The sequence below is a fragment of the Cynoglossus semilaevis genome, unplaced genomic scaffold, assembly GCF_000523025.1.
Source record: "Cynoglossus semilaevis isolate Cse_v1.0 unplaced genomic scaffold, Cse_v1.0 scaffold302, whole genome shotgun sequence".
NCBI classification, from domain to species: domain Eukaryota; kingdom Metazoa; phylum Chordata; class Actinopteri; order Pleuronectiformes; family Cynoglossidae; genus Cynoglossus; species Cynoglossus semilaevis.
The window spans coordinates 169,884-190,145 of record NW_007585121.1 but is presented as its reverse complement, the minus strand read 5'-3'; the positions used below and the strand labels follow the sequence as shown (position 1 = coordinate 190,145).

General features: G+C 40.0%; 2 protein-coding genes across 6 annotated transcripts; one reads left to right on the top strand and one right to left on the bottom strand.

Annotated features, from left to right (window-relative positions):
* The first annotated feature begins 7,726 nt into the window (after positions 1-7,726).
* Positions 7,727-13,700, top strand: nme6 (NME/NM23 nucleoside diphosphate kinase 6). 5 transcript variants are annotated; one of them, XR_003049048.1, is made up of 7 exons: positions 7,728-7,986; positions 8,227-8,322; positions 8,583-8,685; positions 8,851-8,890; positions 9,387-9,547; positions 9,833-10,095; positions 13,571-13,700. XR_003049048.1 is itself a non-coding variant. In XM_025053733.1 (7 exons), exons 3-7 carry the CDS (start codon positions 8,230-8,232, stop codon positions 9,982-9,984), a joined length of 549 nt encoding a protein of 182 aa, XP_024909501.1. In that variant the 5' UTR covers positions 7,746-7,806; positions 7,928-7,986; positions 8,227-8,229; the 3' UTR covers positions 9,985-10,604. The 5 variants fall into 5 exon arrangements, 3 of the variants coding, with proteins under 3 accessions (XP_008335577.1, XP_008335576.1, XP_024909501.1); XR_523526.2 differs by lacking the exon at positions 13,571-13,700 and adding an exon at positions 10,236-10,604; XM_025053733.1 differs by lacking the exon at positions 13,571-13,700 and having other exon boundaries at positions 7,746-7,806; positions 7,928-7,986; positions 9,833-10,604.
* baalcb (BAALC binder of MAP3K1 and KLF4 b) lies at positions 10,770-13,642 on the bottom strand. Its single transcript, XM_025053734.1, has 3 exons — positions 13,444-13,642; positions 11,542-11,741; positions 10,770-11,253 (listed from the first exon to the last, which is right to left on the bottom strand). Exons 1-3 carry the CDS (start codon positions 13,613-13,615, stop codon positions 11,098-11,100), a joined length of 528 nt encoding a protein of 175 aa, XP_024909502.1. The 5' UTR covers positions 13,616-13,642; the 3' UTR covers positions 10,770-11,097.
* Positions 13,701-20,262: the final 6,562 nt, after the last annotated feature.

Genomic DNA, 20,262 nt, shown 5'->3' with positions numbered 1-20,262 from the left:
TGTTAATAGCACACACACATTTTCACACATTACGAACCATTCATACCAGTCCAAATGGTAAAGTATTGTTACCTTTTTTTGTGGTTATTTATACAATCCACACTTATGATCACCACTCAGTATTCTTAGTATTTTATTTTATTTTCCACATACACAATACAGAAAAATCAAGAAAAAGAAAAAAAAAGCCAGCAAATGACTACCACCTGCAGACTATGCAACAATACACTACAACGCCACAGTGTATTTGACTCCATGTCGGCGTCAGCTGACTGAATTCACGACGCAGTAGCTGGTTGAAGGGGACCAAACCTCACAGAAACACCTGACTTGGTTCCGTTTGACCAGCCACAGCAAGGCGTGTTGCTTCAGCTGCAAGAGGCAGAGCAAGAGGGAAAGCAGAGGGAAGATTGAGAGTACATGCGGTGAGAGAAAGTGATAGAAAACAGGGTGAACGATGGAAATGAGAAGAGAGAAAGAAAGAAAGGAGCTGGACATCATCCGCAAGCTGGTGGGCCTTCATGTCCTTCCCACTCTTACCTGGAACACAGAAAGTGACACATAGGATATATTTACTATCACAGCACTCAGTTACGACATTGGAAAACAATCTCTATATAATAATTTAAAAACCCAGAAATCCTGACAGACCGTGACATCTTTCTATTTCCTTCCAGACTGCAGGGGTGAACCCTCACCCTCATCAGTGACAGCAGCACATCTTTGCCCTCCATTCCTCCCGTCCCTCATCCCTCCCTCCCTCCCCTCTTCCCTTTTTTGAAAGTCCTGTGGTTGCTATAATGGGTGACAGCTGTGGCCTGTCAATCCTGCTTGACTGTCAGCAGTTGGGGCAGGGCAGGAATTTTTCTGGAAGTCCCTGAGACCTGATCGTCAGTCCAGGGAGTAATGCTAACTGTACACGTGTCTGTGCTAAAGGAGAGGGAACGGGCCTTTCACCTGTTGCCCCTTCTTACACCCATACTTGTACACACACACACACACACATGTCCTGACTCATAAAACAGAAAACAAAGGCATTTCAAATTGAACACAACGACCCACAGTGCATCAGTGTAGACATACATCACTGTAACCGCAGACGTGTCTTTCCTTCCCGCTCTGGTTGGCTGCTGTTTATGCCCGCCTGTAACCACACACTTCCTTACATTCCATAAGTGCTGTATTAATATGGGGATATAAGGAAGCATGTCTTTACAGGAGGTAACAACTGGATCACCCCTTCCCCAACCCCTCCCCCACCTCAGTGGAAATAAGGCACCCTTTCATGGCCACAGATGCAGCGTATAGCGGGAACAACCAGCTCAACAATGGTTAACTGTGACAGAGGGGAGAGTGGGGTCTATATGACGGCTTCCATTATATATGCCACAGGAAAATGAAATTCATACTCGGGAGTGCCATGTTTACCCAGAAAAAAGTCAACATTTCCCCCTGACAATTAGGATTAGAGAGATTATTATTAATCCCCCTTAAAACCGTGCTGCTCTTTGATGGCTGGCGCCGCTCTGATGAGGACGATGTGATAAAATGCATGTAAATAACTCTGGAGGGAGAGGCAAATACTGACTCCCAACACACAAAGGTCACAATCTGTGTTATTTCCTGCCCATCGTGTCATGCCAAGGCATGTTGATCCCGACAACTGTGTAATGTCAAAATGACTGTGTAAACATGGGGTGTGGAAAGTCAACCCGGTTACAAAGCAAGACCCGACTCCCTTTATGTTTAGTTCTACTCACCTTCACTGAGCTCTGTTGTGTCTCCTCTGGTGGTTTTCTTGATGCTGGAGTTGAGGCTCAGTCCAAACTTGAGTCTTTCTAACTATGAGTTTAACTGAGTGACCTGGTCACTGCAGTCAAACCAAATGGCCTGGAGCCAGATGAGTCCCTCCATACTTCCTAACTCTTTCCTGTCTTCACACCTTAGCTTCTCCTCACCTGACAGAGGCGTCGGGCTCTACGTGTTGTATGTGCCATAAAACAGAGAAGAAACTTCTAACAACTGGCGCGACACCTGTTTTTACTCACACAAGGCTGAATGTAAAGGTAATTTAATCTAAGATTGTAGATCTGTGCTAATCTACAGTAATCTTGACGTTTGCCCAGTGTTACTGCATCTATTCCTGCTATTAAAGAGTAAACACTGGAGCTGACCCAGTAACCTATCATAGCCTAAACTCATCTGAGTCGGACCCTCCACTTCCTGAGACCCACTCCCCAACTTCACCTCGCTTCTCTTCTCACTCCTGCTCCCCTGCCACAAGCCGTCCTCCTCCGACTCCGCTCAGTGGATTGTGTCCACAACAGGCCTTGCAGATCGGCCTTTTCAATCCCGCCCGGGAGCGCCCCCCTCCAAAGCGGCCTCCCACCTGTTGGTGTCCTTTAGAAGCCCGGGCCTCTCCTGCACCTCCTGTCCGGCCCAATCAGGACCCTGACAGGGGGGAGCCAGCCTGTGAAATCACACCTCTCAGCTGTTCACACTGGGCTCAGGACACCCTACACCCCTGCCGTTTCCCTCGTCAGCCCCCACCCCATCCTTCCTCGATTTTACACGAGTGTCAGTGGCTCCATTTTGGAGGAAAAAAGAAGAGAAAGAGTGGGATACACAAGAATAAGGAGGCAACTGTGCGATGGGCGTGTTTTATTGGTTTTTGGGGGGTTAGAGTCAGAACAGGCGGTCATCAGTCACAGCTGAACCCAAGCATGAGTTTCATCCCTGTTTGGATTCTGCTCTTCACTTTCTTTCATTGTATCATTTACAGTAATAAAAATAGTGACCCTTGTTGTTACTGAGGGTCTTTTCAAGGCAGTTTTTGATGATGCGACGGTTGAATGAGGTCACTTTACACACAGGACTTGTTTACCTTAGTTTACCTCGCAGTCTTTTTAAATGCAGATATGCGGTATTGCATTCACATATTGTGAGGAGCAAGTGATGATGTGTAGACCCAATATGTGAGATCAACAAATGTTCCTTTGAAACTGGGAAACTATTATTCATGTACATCAACTTTTATTTGGTAAAAAAAAGTTTTAAAAAGTAAAAAAATAAGAAAATGTCGGTTCACCTTTTACAGTAATACACTGTTATAGTTACTTTTTAATGTACACTCTGTGGGTGTAGCAACATCTAGCGTTAAGTTTCATTAATGTTTGAATGTTCCTTGTCTCACATTTCCTGAACGAGCATGAAGGAAAAATACTGCAGTTTTTTTTTTGTAGCTAATACAATATGAAAGGTCCAACACAGTAGATGTCACGAAAACAACTGTGATACATTTGAGAGAGTAAAATTGTAAAAGTGATTTAATCACATTTTCTGATGAAATATTAAATAATTGTATCTATATTTCAATGACCGTCCATTTAAAGTCGATATAAATAAAGTTTTAGAGCATTAACGTGGGACCACCAGTGCTATACAGAAAGATGGGCCAAACTCAGGGGTTCATTTTCCTCTGCAGCAAGCACAAGCCACTCCACTAAGGTCAACACCTGTGTTCTAAAATCAGTGCTGGGGTTGGGTGTGATAGGAACCCAGACCTCATTCACAGAAAGCTCGGGCTCAGAGAGAGGAGCTTACATTGAAACCCAATGCTCTCGCTATTTTCGAGGCACTCGTCAGCCACAAATAGCAACCCCATCCCATCTTTGTAGCTCCCGTTTTCTCCTCCGCCACAGGATGTTGTCTAAATTTGACAGTTGTTCGATATTTCCCATGGCCCTGAGCCAGGAGGTAAAACAAATGCAACATTTCCACTAATGTCAGCTATGCACCACGGCCTTGCCAGATATATCTGGGAGCTCGGAATATCAGATGACTTTTGTTGCTGAGTGGATTCTTGGTCACTTGCACCGGACGCAATGGTTAAAACACAAATGATAATCCTGCTGTTCCTCTGCACTGGACAGCTGGTCGTGGTCACACTGCCATCAGATCGGCTAAAGTGCCTCATTTAATCTTCCTTCTCTCTTTCATCATGTTTCATTCATCATGCCAACAATCTCATCTGACTGTGGGATGTTTTTCATTATCTCCAGTATTAAATATCTTGTTTGTTTGTGTTTTACCTTGAGTTAATTAAACACTATTGTGTTATAATAATAAGCATTGATGCATTTTAGCAAAATTATTTCTTAACTTAAAAAAACCCACACAGTTACTTCCCTGGACAATTAAGCCAAGATATGAGGATGACAGCAGAGGAGCACCGCTCGTGGGCTGCATGTAATCTACAAACTGAGCCAACAGGGTTATTTTTAACTCCTGTTCACATCATGGGGCCCCATTCACTAATCACTTTGTTGCCCTCTGTCATACCCATCTGCTGCAGTGCCAAAGTCACATCACACTTTTATTGGCAGAAGGAATGATTCCCCTCGGGACGATGGTTAAGATGATTGAATGAATAACAATTTCCTTTGAGATGAATTAACAATGTATCACATCATATTTAATGCATTTGTTATATTTCCTGCATGACAAAAACACCATTTTATTAAAGATGTTTTGTCATTATGTTCTACAGTTTGCTCTCTCACAGTATACCTCAAAGCATTCTACCCACAAATGATAACACAATGAAGACATCAAATAAAAGGACGATATTTACATTAAAAACTGAAGTGAAGATGGATCACTGGAAACAAATGATGATCAAACCTCAGTCGGCAGTTGTTCATATCTCTATGGCAACAAACCACGAAGTAAAAGTGAACTGCTTGATCCTAACAAAGCATAAGCAGATCGTTGTAGCCTGCTGATGACTCATTACATGATACGCTCTGTCCTTCCCTGGGCACAACAGTTGCCAGGATGGAGGTTGACACAGCTGTTGCAAAAGAGCCTAGTCCCGCGTGGTGGAGCAATGTAGCAGAAAGGTCAAAGGTCAACTGGGTTTATGCTAAAAGAAAGAACAGGTGATGGAAAGGTGAAGGCAGATGACTTCAGTGAGTGACTGAGGGGACAGACAGATGCTTAGGGTTCAGTAAATGTTGGAATGAAGTACCGCAGTAACAGACACGACACAGTAGCCATAAAGAGTGCTGGGTCACTACAATTCATCACAACATTTCTTTGCTGCTTTCACCGCAGGGTAATGCAAACACCCATTTAAATGGGGGACCGTGTTACATCTAAAACCGTCCATCCACAGTGGAAGGCTAATTCAACAAACACAGCACCCTCTGAAAACATGATGTCTTTTCTGTGATTCCCTCATTAGTCTCTCATCTGCTACCAACAGCCCTGAAGGTGATAAAACAGGAAAGGCAGTGCTGTTCGTTTTCTCACTCATCGAACAATGAAGACATAAAAGGGTGTCAAAAGTGAGGCCTCTGCCTCCCTGAATGACTCGAGATTGTAATGTTAAGACACCTTCTGACCCGAGCAACAGGTGAGCTGCAATATGTCCAGGCAAGTATGTAGTTCAGGCCTAATTGTAGGCCCTAGTCATAAAACGAGGTTCACAGGAGAGGAGATTCCAAGTGTTACAGTAGACAGACTCAAAAAAACAACAACAAAGAAATAATATACATACAAGGTGAGTGCACTAAAATCTATAGTTTAGAAATTTACCATAAAACATTAATTTGTTTGGCAAAATGACAGGACAGAATGTCAATTAGTTGGGCATCATTTATTAACTTTATGACATTATAAACATTAAAACAATTTAGTTCAGGGTCGCACACACTATTGTTTAGCTCGGGAGCTGCCATTCAAATGATCAGGCTAAAGTGATATACCAGCATGAAAGCATTGAATACATATTTATTCATATAAACTGAACTGTATATACCTTATATGTTGAGGTACTGATTAAATACATTTGGCTGTATGATACAATAGGATTTCATTACAGTATATGGTTACTACTATATACTATAGAATTATATTTATTTTTTATGATTATTATTTATGATTAAGCTGATAGCTGCCTGCCAATCAATAGTTTAACCTCCCTTTTCCAGCTGCTGTTGGCCATATTTTTACATACATCTTTACTGTGGACAAGAATGAATGTAGCACAAGCTGTAGACCCCCGAAAAAGCTCGGGATGGAGGGTAATGGGGGGGATTGGGTTGATGGGGGTCGTCACTCAGCTGCCAGACTCTGACCAAAAGGGAATGACAACTGCAGGAGAGGCAGCAGCAACAGCAGCAGCAGCGGTGACACCAAGATAAAATGGAGTAGGGGGTTTATAGCAGGCAGAGAGAGGGGGGAGATCAGCTGAATCAGCTGCCCAGCTGAGGAGAGTCAGGTGGTCTATGCTCCGCTCAGACCAACTTGTCTGCTCAATCCCTTAGAAACCTCTCTTGACAGAAGGAGGAATTATTTATTCAAAAAGAAAATCATGTTAATCTCACCACTGCTGTTAATATTAGAAAATCCCTCTCCATTGGGAAAAGCAAGAATTTGAGCATTACATTTATGCAACACCTTTTTTACTTAAATAACGTTTAAACATAGTGGTCTTCATATAGGTCGATACGTTTTTATTGCCACAGTCTCAAATTGTGCCCACCCTAACACCTCCCCTTGTCCTCTCCAACCCCCTCATGGGAAGTAACAGCTGTGGTGTCACCCAAAGTCACATGACATGGGCAGGTGGGAGAGACCTATGTGGGACATCCATTCCCTCTTTCTTCCCCCCATTCTCTCTCTTCCTGTATATCAAACTGCACTGACACGTACACACATTCTCCTCTCTCCAAGGGTGTGGCCTTTATACATTGCTGGAATGTGCCTCGTGTTTATAATTCATCCTGGACATCTGATGTCCAGCGTTCATCAAATTCCACGGACAGAAATCTCCCACTTCTGTCCAGCATAGCTGCTATATGTCCACGGCTCCAGTGACTGAGGTGACATCAACTACAAAGAGTGTCTGTTGAAGAACGGCCCCACTGTTGTCTGCACTTTCACAGCTCTGCAACTCTAACGATACTCTGGGAAAGTTAACTTATCCTACTGTATATCACATGGGTTGACCTTTTAGGAACAACCGTATAAATCCCTCACAATTTTATTTATTTATTTTTAATTTTTATTTATTTACATGTGCAGGTAAATGTCAGGACAAAATTCAAAGCATTCCAAAAATAATGTTGAAAGAATTATATTCAACAAATTCTCAAACAGCAATAACATCCATGTCGAAAACTGTACTTCTCTGTACTTTACAAGAAATGCATTTCTATTCTGCATTATAACTAAGACCTAAAAGGAAAAATATGCCATAATATTTGTTTGCATTAATGCACGTCCCAAAAAAAACTGCAGTGGGTGAAATAAAAATAGTCAATAGTCCACGGCAGTTGTTACCAATTGTTACACAATTTGAATTGAACTGAACTGAGTTACTCAACTCAAATTTCAATTTGAGTTGAGTAGTGAAGAGTTAATATTTTCTGTTTTCTGCATGAGCTGTATTCCTCCTTTGCCACTGTTTAATACATAACTGCTTGGTGTGCCTCTAACTGATGATCACTCTTCTTTTTCTTTAATATTTAATTTGATAGAATATTTCTACCTGTCCATATTTAATCCTAAAATATAATCTTGATTACATCCAGACATACACATAGTTAAATACCTAACTTAATAGATTCTCAGCTTTAATCCTGTAGGTTTGATAAAAAACTAAAAGAAAAAACAAGAAAAAATCAGGCGTCTTTGAGCAGGTTTAGTGGGAACACAGTGACGCCTCAGTTTCTGTTTCTGGGGACTGAATTAATCAACGGACATCTTGGTGCTTGATTTCTGCGGAAAGTCAAGTTTAATGTTCGTATGGAATAATAAATTAATTAAATGCCTTATTTGTTTAAAGAAAAATTATTAACTCGTTTCGAGCATGTATGGGTGTATAATTGAGTCAAAACGACGATTTTATATATGGTGACAGCACGTGCGGCTGCGTTTGGTGGTGCAAACTGACCTTACATTTGGTCAGACCAAACAGAGGTTGGTATTTTTAACCTTTACTCTTGTATTTTATTACCTAATAAAATTGTATCTTTATTAAATGTGTAAAATTAAAAGTATTTGTTTTTGTCCAGTTTTTAACACAATGCGATGCTGAAATAACACAAACACCGCAGCTGTTTGAACGTGAATATATAATGTCTGTGTAGGTTCTGAGTGAGTGAATATATAATATTTTCCCCCATGATGACAGAATTATTAACTTTGTTCTACGTGCAGACAATGTTACCGACAGCGGGTCGACTCTCTAAAGTGCTGCAGCTCACCCTAGCGGTCATCAAACCAGACGCTGTGGCTCATCCTATGATGCTCGAGGTCAGCTCCCACACACAATACTTTCTTTACCCTTTCTCAGACAGCATTTAGTGAGGTTGGCAGGAGTAGGTACACATACAAATAAATTAATTCTACAGACTGCCTTTGTGGTCATAAACACAGATTAATGTAAACTATCTATGTGATGATGGTGATCTCATTTTCAACCCACGTAGACAGAGAGAAGTATTTGGATTATAAAATGGTGTTTTGATTATATTTGTTTACACAGTAAAATAAAACTCACCTTTTCCCCTAAGTCTCTCCATCAGAGGATCCTGGAAGACAACTTTCTCATTGTAAGATGCAAAGATCTCATATGGAGCCAACAAGACTCTGAGCGCTTCTACGCCGAACACTCAGGTGTGGATCCAACCAATCAACACGTAGCTTCAGCTTTGATGTAGCAAATGAATGTCAAACAAAATGTTGCATTAAAAAGTGAAGAAACCATCTATTGATTTGAGAAAAAATGATTGTGTTAATGATTAGTGATTAATTTTACTAATAAATTGTTTTGAATTTTAGGGAGATTCTTCTATCAGAGACTTGTTGAGTTCATGTCAAGGTAAGTCGTAAATACACAGATCCCATGTTATGACATGTTGTAATACATGTAATACAATTATAAGCTTATAAGGTGTTTGCATTTGTTTTTCTTTGCACAGTTACAACAAGTTATTTCAGTTGCATATGAACCACTGAGTTGGTGGAGATACAATTCTCCTCACTTGATGTTGCTCCCATTTGTTGCTCAATCATTTTGTAAAGGTGCACAACAGGCATTTCATTTATCAGACGACTACAATGTTGAGCACTGAGCACACCTGCAGCGGTTATCTGAAAATTGGACTGTAGCCTGTTCACAGCAGCTTGTCATGCAGCAAACATGGTGGTCACGGTGATGTTTTTATTCAGGTTGTCACCATGGTGATAAAAAAGATCAATTATTACATCCATATCTAAAAGTAATAATATATTGTATTTTTTTTGTCAAAAAATCTTCATAAATATAACATGAAGTTCCCTTGTCAGATTTGTAAAGTTCTGTCTTTTTTCCCCAGTGGTCCAATGCGGGCTTACATTTTAGCCAGAGAGGACGCTATCCATCACTGGAGAGAGATGATGGGGCCAACGAAAGTCTTCAGAGCCCGATACACCTCGCCTGCCTCCATCAGGGCGCAGTTTGGACTCACAGACACAAGAAATACAACCCATGGCTCCGGTAATAATATAAGTTATCACATTTTTGTTTCTGTTCTGTTCTTTGAAATTTCTTCATTCCCTTAAAACAATAATAAAATTGTCGGTGCTTTTACAAATAATAAAAAATATACATATGTATAAGAATGAGTATACTGTGTGAGTTTGCAACCCACACAGGCTGCCACAAGAGGCACCATTAAGTTTGTGGTTGCAGCTCACAGGTTGCACTGTTATTATTTGATGGAGATTAAATACATTCAATTAAAATGTCTCTGTTGACTCCATAAAATAACCATATGTCTAGATTCTGCAGAGTCGGCACAGAGAGAAATCAACTTCTTCTTCCCGGACTTCTGTGTGGAGGAGTGGATGGAGAAAGACGAGCTGTTGTTCAGATCCAGACGTTTGGACTTTGACCATGAAAAACAGATCCATACGCCTCAACTGAAGAGCTGACGTCCCAGCAGCAGCTGCTACAACAGCATCTCATCAACAACACAGTTCAAAGACAAGCAGTGTGAGGATGTATTGTCATGGCTGCTGCCAGAAATGATGTCACACCTTTATGTAAGTATATGTTTGTACATTTTTTTGTTTGGTTCTCACGTGTGCCAATGTATTTTTGATCTGTGCCTCGATGTCATGCACTCAAGAAAAATAAATCAAATGTTTATGTTTTTATCTTTAATGCCATTACAAAAACACAGACAACTTAAAGGGACAACAACTTGACACAACAAAACCCAAAGTAGGAACACAGCGTTTACACCGTCCTCAGAAAACCTTGCCAAGACACTTGTCATCCTGAGTCACACTGAGCTCGTGCTGTGAGTGTTTGTCAAAACAATTAATTTATAAAATATTGTCATCGTGAAATACAGTGATATTTCACAGAAAATTTACTGTATTTCAATTTTAAAAACCTTAAACACCGAGTGCAAAAATGCCCAAACGCGGCTTGTGCTCCGTCACTGTTGCCGAGATTGGCTGTGTTTAGGTCAGTATGAATCCGTGTGTTCAATAGAAAAGTCAAGCCATATGTTTCCTAATAAAGGAGCATTCGCTCTGGAAAAAGAGTTTCTCGCTTCATTACTTCCTACAATTCTGCCTTTCACTACAATTTACATATAAATATATATTATGTGAAAAAACAACATGGAGGGCGTGGCCTGTCTTCTGTGCAGTTCATACAGTATGATGTGTGATGATGCTTCTTATATTTGATTCAGCTTTAATCCCTTGAAATGTACTAATAATAATGTAAACTATAGTTTTGCCTCGTATCTTAAATTGAAAATACTTGAAATACCTGAATGTGCTAAATAGTCGTTTCATGCCATGATTTTTAAAACAGGCTGTAATGTTTTTAACTCCATCATTTCCTGAAAATCTTTTCACCAAACTGCAGCTGTTCGTACAGTGTCACTGTATCAGGCACCATTGAAAAACACATTTTCAGTTGTGCTAAATCTGCCTTAGGTTTTACACATGAGTTCAAGTTCAGTCCATGTAATTCACAGTCATCACTTTACTGTTTTTTCTTTGGCTTCCTTCTCCTCTGCCCTGTGGTCAAGTTGCCACCTGCTTTAGACTCTCCACAGGTTTGAGAACCTCGTAGCTGGTGAGGGATTTCTTCACCTTCCCGTTCTTGTCCACCTGATGGATGCTCTGTGTCACTGTGATGGTCACCTGTTTGGTCGACATCCGATTGTCCTGCCATTTTGTCTGATAGGGAATGAAATGAGTTATTACACAATAACTCATAATAAGTACACAAGAACGTAACATCATATGTTAGAGTAGAGTAGAAAACATTTTCATATTGACATGATCCTAAACATCATTATTTATTTCATGATCTGTTACTTCATGGCTTAAATTTAAGGTTTCACTGATGCATTTCTACTTCATTTACAAAGAGCAGACTCAGCATATACTGTGTCAGTCTTAGTTAGAAAAAGTGAAAAAGAAGGAAAGATGTGTTGGAAGAAAATAGTGGAAGAAGGAGCGTACTATTTCTTCTGTGTGTAGTACACTGCGGCGCTGAACGGTAGTACCGGACGAAGGCGTCACCACCTCTTTGGGCAGGGAGGCCAATATGGCAGGAGAGCTGCTGGGCTTCACGTCACTCAGACTGGCCTCAGATACAGAGGAACAGACCTTTAGATACGCCTGGGCGGGAGGAGGGAGGCTGTCTTCGAAGAAATCTGGAACTGGGAGCAAACAGAAGGCTTAACTAAAGAAATGTTTCCTCTGTTGATTCTGAACTGTTGATCCTTTAACAACAAAGTCTTTAATTACAGCTTAAAAAGCTCAGCTAATATTTTTTTGCCCTTTACTAAGTCGCCTCTAAAATCAGAAGCCTTTGTTATGTACAAGTCTTTTCTAATGGATAGGAAACACCAGAGTCAAGCAGGTAACCATAAAGTAGTGGTTGCCAAAGACGGCGGGGCAGATATTTTCATCATTATCATTAATCAAGAAAACAAACATTTTCTGATAATTGGAAATATTAGTCAGTAGTTTTTCTAACATTTTTACATCTGGACACCATTTCCCCCTCAGCTCTATTTTCAGCAGGGAAGATGACACAGTAGGTGAAGTGCACAGATTAGTATTGTTTCCTCTTGTTCAACAAGAATAGTAGTTTTTTCTTTTAATACAGTTCATTGGAGTACTGTGAATGTGGAGGAGTGGGGGTGTCGAGAACAAAACGATATATAAATAACAGCATCAAAAAGCAGCAGCGTCTGTCTCGAGACTATTCTGACAACACTGTGATCAATAATAGTAAACTCGAAGCATTGGAAACAGACAGCATGTTAACTGTTAGTTGAATGTCCTATAACGTTCAATGTGTAGAGACCACTGTGTGACATAATCTGTGTGGTTACCAGGTGCCCGTGGACCTGCTCATAGCTGCTGAGGGCTGCTTTATTTGTCTTCACAATTACATCAAGGCTCCTCTGCCTGCATTCACTCACTTCTCTATCTGTTGCCAAGAGCGGCAGCATCTGTTTGAACACAGGCTTGAGGATTTTTTTCTGTTTCATCTCCTCTAGGCTTAAATAAAATGCACTGGTAATTTAGAGAAATCACCACACAAAGGGCATTCATCTATTTCTGAGCTTCCTGCAGAGGTGAAAATGACTGGCTGTCTGAAAGCAGAGCTGCACAAATAAACATCCTCAGAATACCTTCCACAGGGAATGGCAGGTATTTCCCCTCCTAAGCCAATTAAATTAATTACAACTAAGTAACGTCCTGTACAAGGCACAACTACAAATGTTTAAACAGGGTCCAAAGGCCACCAGATTGTTTCCAGTAATGCAATTAATATATAAATATTACAATATGCAGTCTCTGTCTCACTCTCTCTCTCTTTATATATATATATATGTACATATATATATATATAAAGAGAGAGAGAGTGAGACAGAGACTGCATATTGTAATATATATATATTACAATATGCAGTCTCTGTCTCACTCTCTCTCTCTTTATATATATATATATATATAATTTATTCATGTTTCAATAAATAAGTCTTCGAAGTGAAGAATCGCAGTTTTTAATGGTTCTCTCTTGTGCATTTTAAATGTTAACCAAATAAGCTGATTTTATTTTTATTTGGTTTTCTGCAAAATATCGCCGTCTGCTGGCTAACACAACGGACTGCACTGTACAATAGAAGGAACAATACTATGCCTGGAATACATGGACGTTCTTTGTGGACTGCTACGCTGCCAAATATCAACAACAATTCTAACCCTCCTATTAAACAATATTGCTGGCAGTTGAACATGAGAAATCTTGTTTAAATTTGCAAATACTTCAATAAGCATCTGCATTTCAAAATAACATTGTAATTATAATCTCAACTACTTTATTTGCTTTTTTTGCATTTTATTTACCTGGGCTGATGGTTTTATCTGAGTTCTCATAGTTTTCAATGGGGATGTTCTGTAAGGACGATAGTGGGATGTCTGTGTCCGTGCTGGTCAACCATGTTGACTCTGTCTCTTTCGTCCAACTGTCTAGGTAACGAGGCTCCAGGGCATCTGTCCTGCTGCCACCACAGCCCATGGCTCCGTCCTACAGCTCCTTCACTTCTGAGGAGCACTTTTATTCTGAAAAAAAAAAAGCAATAAAGAGTTTAACAAACAGAGACAATAACATTTAAAATTGGATGTTACCTAAATTGACCCTGTCCTTCATTTACTACTATCTTAAGCTATTTTTTTAATCTATGATTTGCTTTTTCCTCAATTACAACTTTGTTGTTGTACTGTATTTTAAGCAGGTCTAGACTGAAACATTAAAACCATCATTTAGATTTAAAAATCTAAATGTATTAGACACCTTTTTATAGTTTAGGGTTATTTATTCAGATCAAATCCAATACAAGTGATAAAAGTTGGAGTTTGAAGTTAAACAAACCCCACTCCTCCTGTGACCGGTTATTGATCTGCCCTGCACACTCACATTTACATGCGTGGATGAGCATCAGCTGGCAGCATCGTCTGGTTGTCAGTCAGCATCAGGGGAATAGGAGCCTGTGGATCAGGGAAACAGGGAGACGCCTGTAGGAGAAGCAGCAGGGAGGCAGGAGGGATGGAAGAAAGAAAAAATAAAGAACATCATTTCAGTGACATTTAAAAAAAAATCACAATAACCATCTATGGTCCTGTATCTACTACAGTGTCAGTGAACAATCATGTAAATCAATGGCAGATGTCAGCTGTGTGTGTCATCGAGCCTGGTCACCCACTGTTTACCTGCAGTGATTTGCAGACGAGCTCCTGGTTTTTAATCGATGGACAAGCTGTTCGAGTCAATCGATCATTGCGTTCACTAATCTAACCGTCACTCCCAAGATTATTAATGGAACCGAGTCTGGTAAAAAAACAAACAACAACAACAAAACAAACAAACAAACAAAAAAAAAAAATCGCGGAGGCAGAGTGACAGATAGACAGCGTTTAAGCGTCGCTGTTTTCACCGAAGGCCGTTTAGGGAGCGTCACTGACGGAACATAGGACACGTGAAGGCACCACGGAGGCGGCGGTGTCCGCCACCTGCCCCCAGCCCACACAGAACCATATGACAATCAAGCATGATGATGATGATGATGATGATGATGATGATGATGATGATGATGATGATGATGATGATGATGATGATGACATACTCACTGCGGCTGCTGCTCGTGTCGCCCCGCTGCTCCTCGGTGGTTTCTGACCGACCCTCCTCTAACATATTTGTCAATAACCGACCCTCCTCCGGTCGGTTAAACATGGCCGTTCAGTCCGCCTCCTCATTCATTATATATTCATTCATTATTATTCATACAAAAGGTTCAGTCGCCCATCATTACAGTTAATGTAAAACCAACGGGCACTGTCGTATTATAGATTATTAATATTTATTATTATTAACAATTATCTTTTAACACATTATTTCTGAACACAGAATACCAGTTTAATCTAAATGATGACAAACAAAATTACCTGTAGCTGTTTATGATGTTCATTTGTAAAGGGACAATGCACACACATTATCTTTAAAAACTTATAATATATTATATTTATAATAATTAAAAATAGCACCAATTAAAAACCATTTAATTCTACACACACGCACACACACACACACACACACACACAGCCCGTATTAAAACAACAAAGACAAACATTTACCACATCATTTCCTGATGTGTGTGTTATGAACCAGCCATTTCATGGCACTGACCTTCAGTGGGTGATTGTCGTGTTATTGAATTCCAGTGGTGTGACTGTATCTCGTCATCATAATGCTGTGGTCACTTTTGTCGTATCTGTCTCTGCCGTCTCATTTTGCTTCCCCCCATTATCTCCTTTGTCCCTGCCTTCTTCCTGACTCCACTACTTGACTGGTGTCAAGAAATTCACTACCGTAGCTCGTTGTTCTTTGGCATTCCTTGGCCTTTAGTTCAATCGTCTGTTTACGTATTTGAGGTTTAGGATCGTTCTGCATCAGTTTTCTGTAGTGTTTTGGTAGAGGCCAAGAACTAGTTTCTATTCTGAAGGGAAACTCTTCTCTAATCTCTAATCTTTCTCCAGTCAGACTGGAATAAAATGTCACCAAAGCAGTGGACTCTCTCTTCATTGTTCAATTGTTCCAGTCAATAACTGCACTGGTTTCTCTGCAGTGATTCCAGTGTCTTTAAACACTGTTATAGTTTTATCTTTAGAGCAGAGGTGTTCCCCTAGGGGTCTGTGAAGGTATTGCAAGGAGACATGAATTTTTTCGGTTGTTCTTCTGGTCCTCCATGTGCAGTGAGGATGGTGTCAAACTCCTGGCACACTCCTCAAATATGGCCCCATAACCAGATGTCAACGACTATTTATTTTAGACCTAGAATTATTTTTTGCAACTGTTTGTTGACAAAAAGCTTGGAATTTCTGAGGAAAACTATTTTTTTTGGAAATGTTGTAATGAAGCTTGAAATAATATTGAATTTGTCTGAAGCTAATTTCTTTAATAATTATTTTTCCCAAACCCATCGGTTTGTTTAAAAGCTCTTCAAAAACTTTAGATAGAAGAGAGAGTGTTTTTGAATACTTCCACAAGAGGGCAGCAAAAGTCCATCAATGTCCTCTAAGATCTTGCTCTTGTAGAGGTCCACTTAATAATTATAATTAACGTAATGACTGTCTTCAGAAAATTGATGATTCTTTGTCTAGACATTTAGGTTTGAACTGCAAAAAAATAAAACCAGGATACATATTATTGTCCGTCAGAGATTGGGGTTTTGTTATTCTAACTTAATTACAGTAATGTTGATTTCTAGATTTCACAGGATACAGTATTTCTTAGGGATGTCACCTGCTTTCTAGTCTATTAAATGAGGTAGCACTGGAAGACAACAAGTCCAACATCAGTCCTTTAAATAGCCAATCATTATTTCTGCCCAGCTCTGAGTTGAATCACATCCTCGTGACTTCCTGCGTTCAGCCCTCACCTCCTCAGCTAATGAATCTCACCGGCCGTGGACACCCAGGTCAATATGAGTCCAGGCAGTGTTTGATTTGTGTGCCCGGCCCCTCTGTCCTATTGGACGCACTGGTCAATAGGTCTGTCTTCCCATTAGCCTGACGATAAATGTGACATCCTGCCAAACATGAGCTGTCGTGGACAAACTCTTGCAGCTTTTATCTGCACGTAGCATGCCCGCTGCTACGTGCAGAGATGTAAAAAGCTGAAGGAATGTTTTCCAGTTTTTGGGGAAAAGAAAAAAAAAAGAAAATCAGATGGTGCTGGATCTAAACCTGTTGCAAAGATTCAATAATTTTATGACGATGATTAAAGAGTCCTTTTCCTCCTCTGCTGCCTTTTGGTCCTGAGATATGACATGCTGAGGTTTCATCCACACCGTTAAATATAGGAGCAGCCAGTGGTGTGCACACTGTAACTGTGCTGATCCAGATTAGGCTTGTGGTTCAGTTGTGGTTCAGTGGCATCAATCACATCTCTGTGCCCATCTCTGACAGATACCCCCCTCTCTGTCCCCTGTATTTGCAGCAGTAATCTTGTCTTGTGTGGACCCAGGCCAGGACTCTCTCCAGAGGTTATAGTCCGTCCATCCATCAACATACAGTAAAAACAGAGACAACCTCTATTAACAAAGTGTGATCGGCTGATCCGCGCCAAACCATTCAAATGAAACAAATGACGCAGAGCTAAAGATGTGATCGTAACGAGGCGTTCATGGGTTCGTTGGTCTGTACCTCACACAGGACACAAGTCATTTAATTAATGCAAATTATTTAGTTTCTAGAATCACAACTTTATTACAGTTATTTATTCTTACTGCATCTGCTAGCAGCTGAAGTATGCATCGTACCACGACTGGAACACTTTTGGAAATTGGAAGAAGAAATTGCAGAGCACAGCTTCGTTGAATGTAGATTTATTTTCTTTTGGTCAAACAACTTGAATATCATCACATTAAAGATAGCATCTCATTTCGTCGGCTGAAAAAATGTCACATTTGACCTAAAACTAATAAATACTGGCCTCCTGACTAAAAATTGCGGTTTAGTGGTTTCTTATCCTCCTCACATTCCAGAAAGAACCTCAGTTGAATCCTACTGGTAAGGAAAGATGAAGATGAAAATTCCTAACGTGAACCCTTTGTGTGACTCACCTCAATTAAATATTAGTGTTGTGTTTCACACACAGTAAATACAAATATTTCCTTACATACACTTTTGCGGTGTGTTTGCGTTGGTATTTTTCCGTAGGGAGATGTAAAAAGCTGAAGGAATGTCCAGCGTCCAGTCTATTAAACGGTGTGCTGTAAATGTAAAGGAGCACGGCACTGCACAATCAATGATCCTGTGGTTGCTCACAGATTTCTCAATGTCATCAAAGGTCATTTATTGACTTTGTCGGAAGCAAATCATTGAAAATGATGAATTTTCCACTAGATGTCATGATTGTCCAAGTGTAGAGTTGCAGTTTCAGTCCCAGCTTATTGTGTTGCACATTTATTTTATCCAGCATGTTACAAAACTCTTTGTTTGTTTGAGTCGAGTGCTCCGCATAAACACTTTTTTAAATGTATCATTTAATGGACCTGTCTTTATCTTTCTCATCTATCTAACAAATTTTAATTTTAACAAGAAAAATCTGCCAAAAAATTAGGTCTCCCAAAAAATTAATTTGATTAGTCACTTGGTAGCTTTGGAATAAATATGATTAATCAAGATTATTGAGATAAATATTAACATATATGTATATTTGCTAGAATATAAAGACAAATACCTGGTCAATGTAGAATAACAGATGGATATTGAACTGGATAATTTCTGTGACCCATTCTGTGTATTCATGTCAATACATTTAAAATGATTTATTTCACACATTAACGTGATTAATACCTTTATTTTGACAGACCTACAAATGACCATAATAAGTCAGTAACACAGTACAACATGTTGTTTTCCTCCACTTACACAGAGGACGGTACTTTGAAGGTATAATTACTACGACTGGTTGAAAAGTGCCTGAGCAGAGTAAATTACCATCAGGCTAACGAGCCAGTGAGAGAATTTGGGTAATTAGTCACTTGTTAGTTTTCCAAATCTGCTCATATCCTGTCAAGGGATCACTGAGTCAATTAGATCGGTCAAAGCACTTACTACAACTGTGTTGCTACTTTATCAGGCAACACGGAACAAGCTGTCACTTCAGTTTACAGAGTTAGGTTTGATAGGAACTGGTCGTTTTAAATCACAGATTTTAGGAGCTAAATTTACATTTTGTTTTTTTAACAACATATTGTCTTGTCATTGTCACCCAGTGTTGACTAGTTTGACCTCCTGAACTGAAATAATTATGTGACCAAGATAAGGGAGGTGACCCTCTGGTGACAGACTCTTCCCTGTGGTCGGGGAATTTGAATAAAACCGTGTCGTTGCTTGGAAACGGTGATGATGTGTTGCTGAGCCAGAGGGAATGTAGCTCTGGACAGTAGGTTGGGTAGAATTTCAACCTTTGATTAATCATTGGAATACCTATAATGACATCACAGCACACATTTCTCATCTGTGTGATTTAGTTTTTAGACTTTATGTGTATATTCCTGATGCAGCTGGACTCATGTTAGAATTCTAAATCCATCGAAATATGTTCATTTGTATGTGGAAAACTTTCTCTAAGAGCCAAGCTCTTTTTTGTGCATCTAGTTTTTTTTTTGTGCATCAGCATCTGTGTTTGATTTCAACAGACTTTCAACGTGATTCAATTTGCAAAGAAGGATCTGTCCAAGCGCGAGGCATGATGACGTGTAAACATAAAGACGGTTTTCTGGAACAGTCCAGGTCCAAATTTAATGGCATTTGAAGAAGAACTCCATGTCTCTGTGTCTCTGTGACTCCCCCCGCGGCTGCTCAGGCTCAGGCTGACGTGGCGTGACATGGGTGTCAGTCCTCGGCACCTGTTGTCTTGTTACTGAGTGACTTTGTCAGTCATCCTGGCAGCTGCTTGTGCTGATTCACTGCTCCGTCTCTGTCTCCATGAAGAAAATTGCACCTGCTTACAGCATCAAGTGTCAGACAGCAGCCGTGTCAGCTACCGCTGCTTTGGTTTTTAAATTTAATGATGACGCTAATTACCGTAGATGATTGGAACGCAGGGGAATTGTAATAGAACGTACACTAAATGAATACAGCACAGTTTGGAATATGTAGTACTGCGTATGTGGTAAATTGGGCTGATTTTACTTTAGTATTTTACATGTAATTAAAACCCATTCAAAAATTATATTTATACACATTTAAATGTAAACATGTGTATATACAGTATATATGTGTGTATGTATACATACTTCAAATGGCTGCATGCATTTATTAGTTATTTTAATTTGACTTACATTATAACTTGCTGTGACATCATCATGTGAAAGGTGATTTTTGTTTGTTTATTGGCCAAAAAGACACGTGACAGCCAGCATACAGAACCTGTTTTAACTGACACACACATGTATTGAATATTAAACATTGCATAAATAAACCTGTTAAGTTTCTCAGTTGCCAATTAGCACTTGCGGTGACTAGTGAGGTCACGACCTTTTAGGATCTTGGTGGGGCAACAAAGAAAGGAGAGAACGAGAACAACGTTCGATAAGAAAGATGGATCATCTGTCAGGGCTGACGATGTGATTAGTGTGTGTGTGTGTGTGTGTGTGT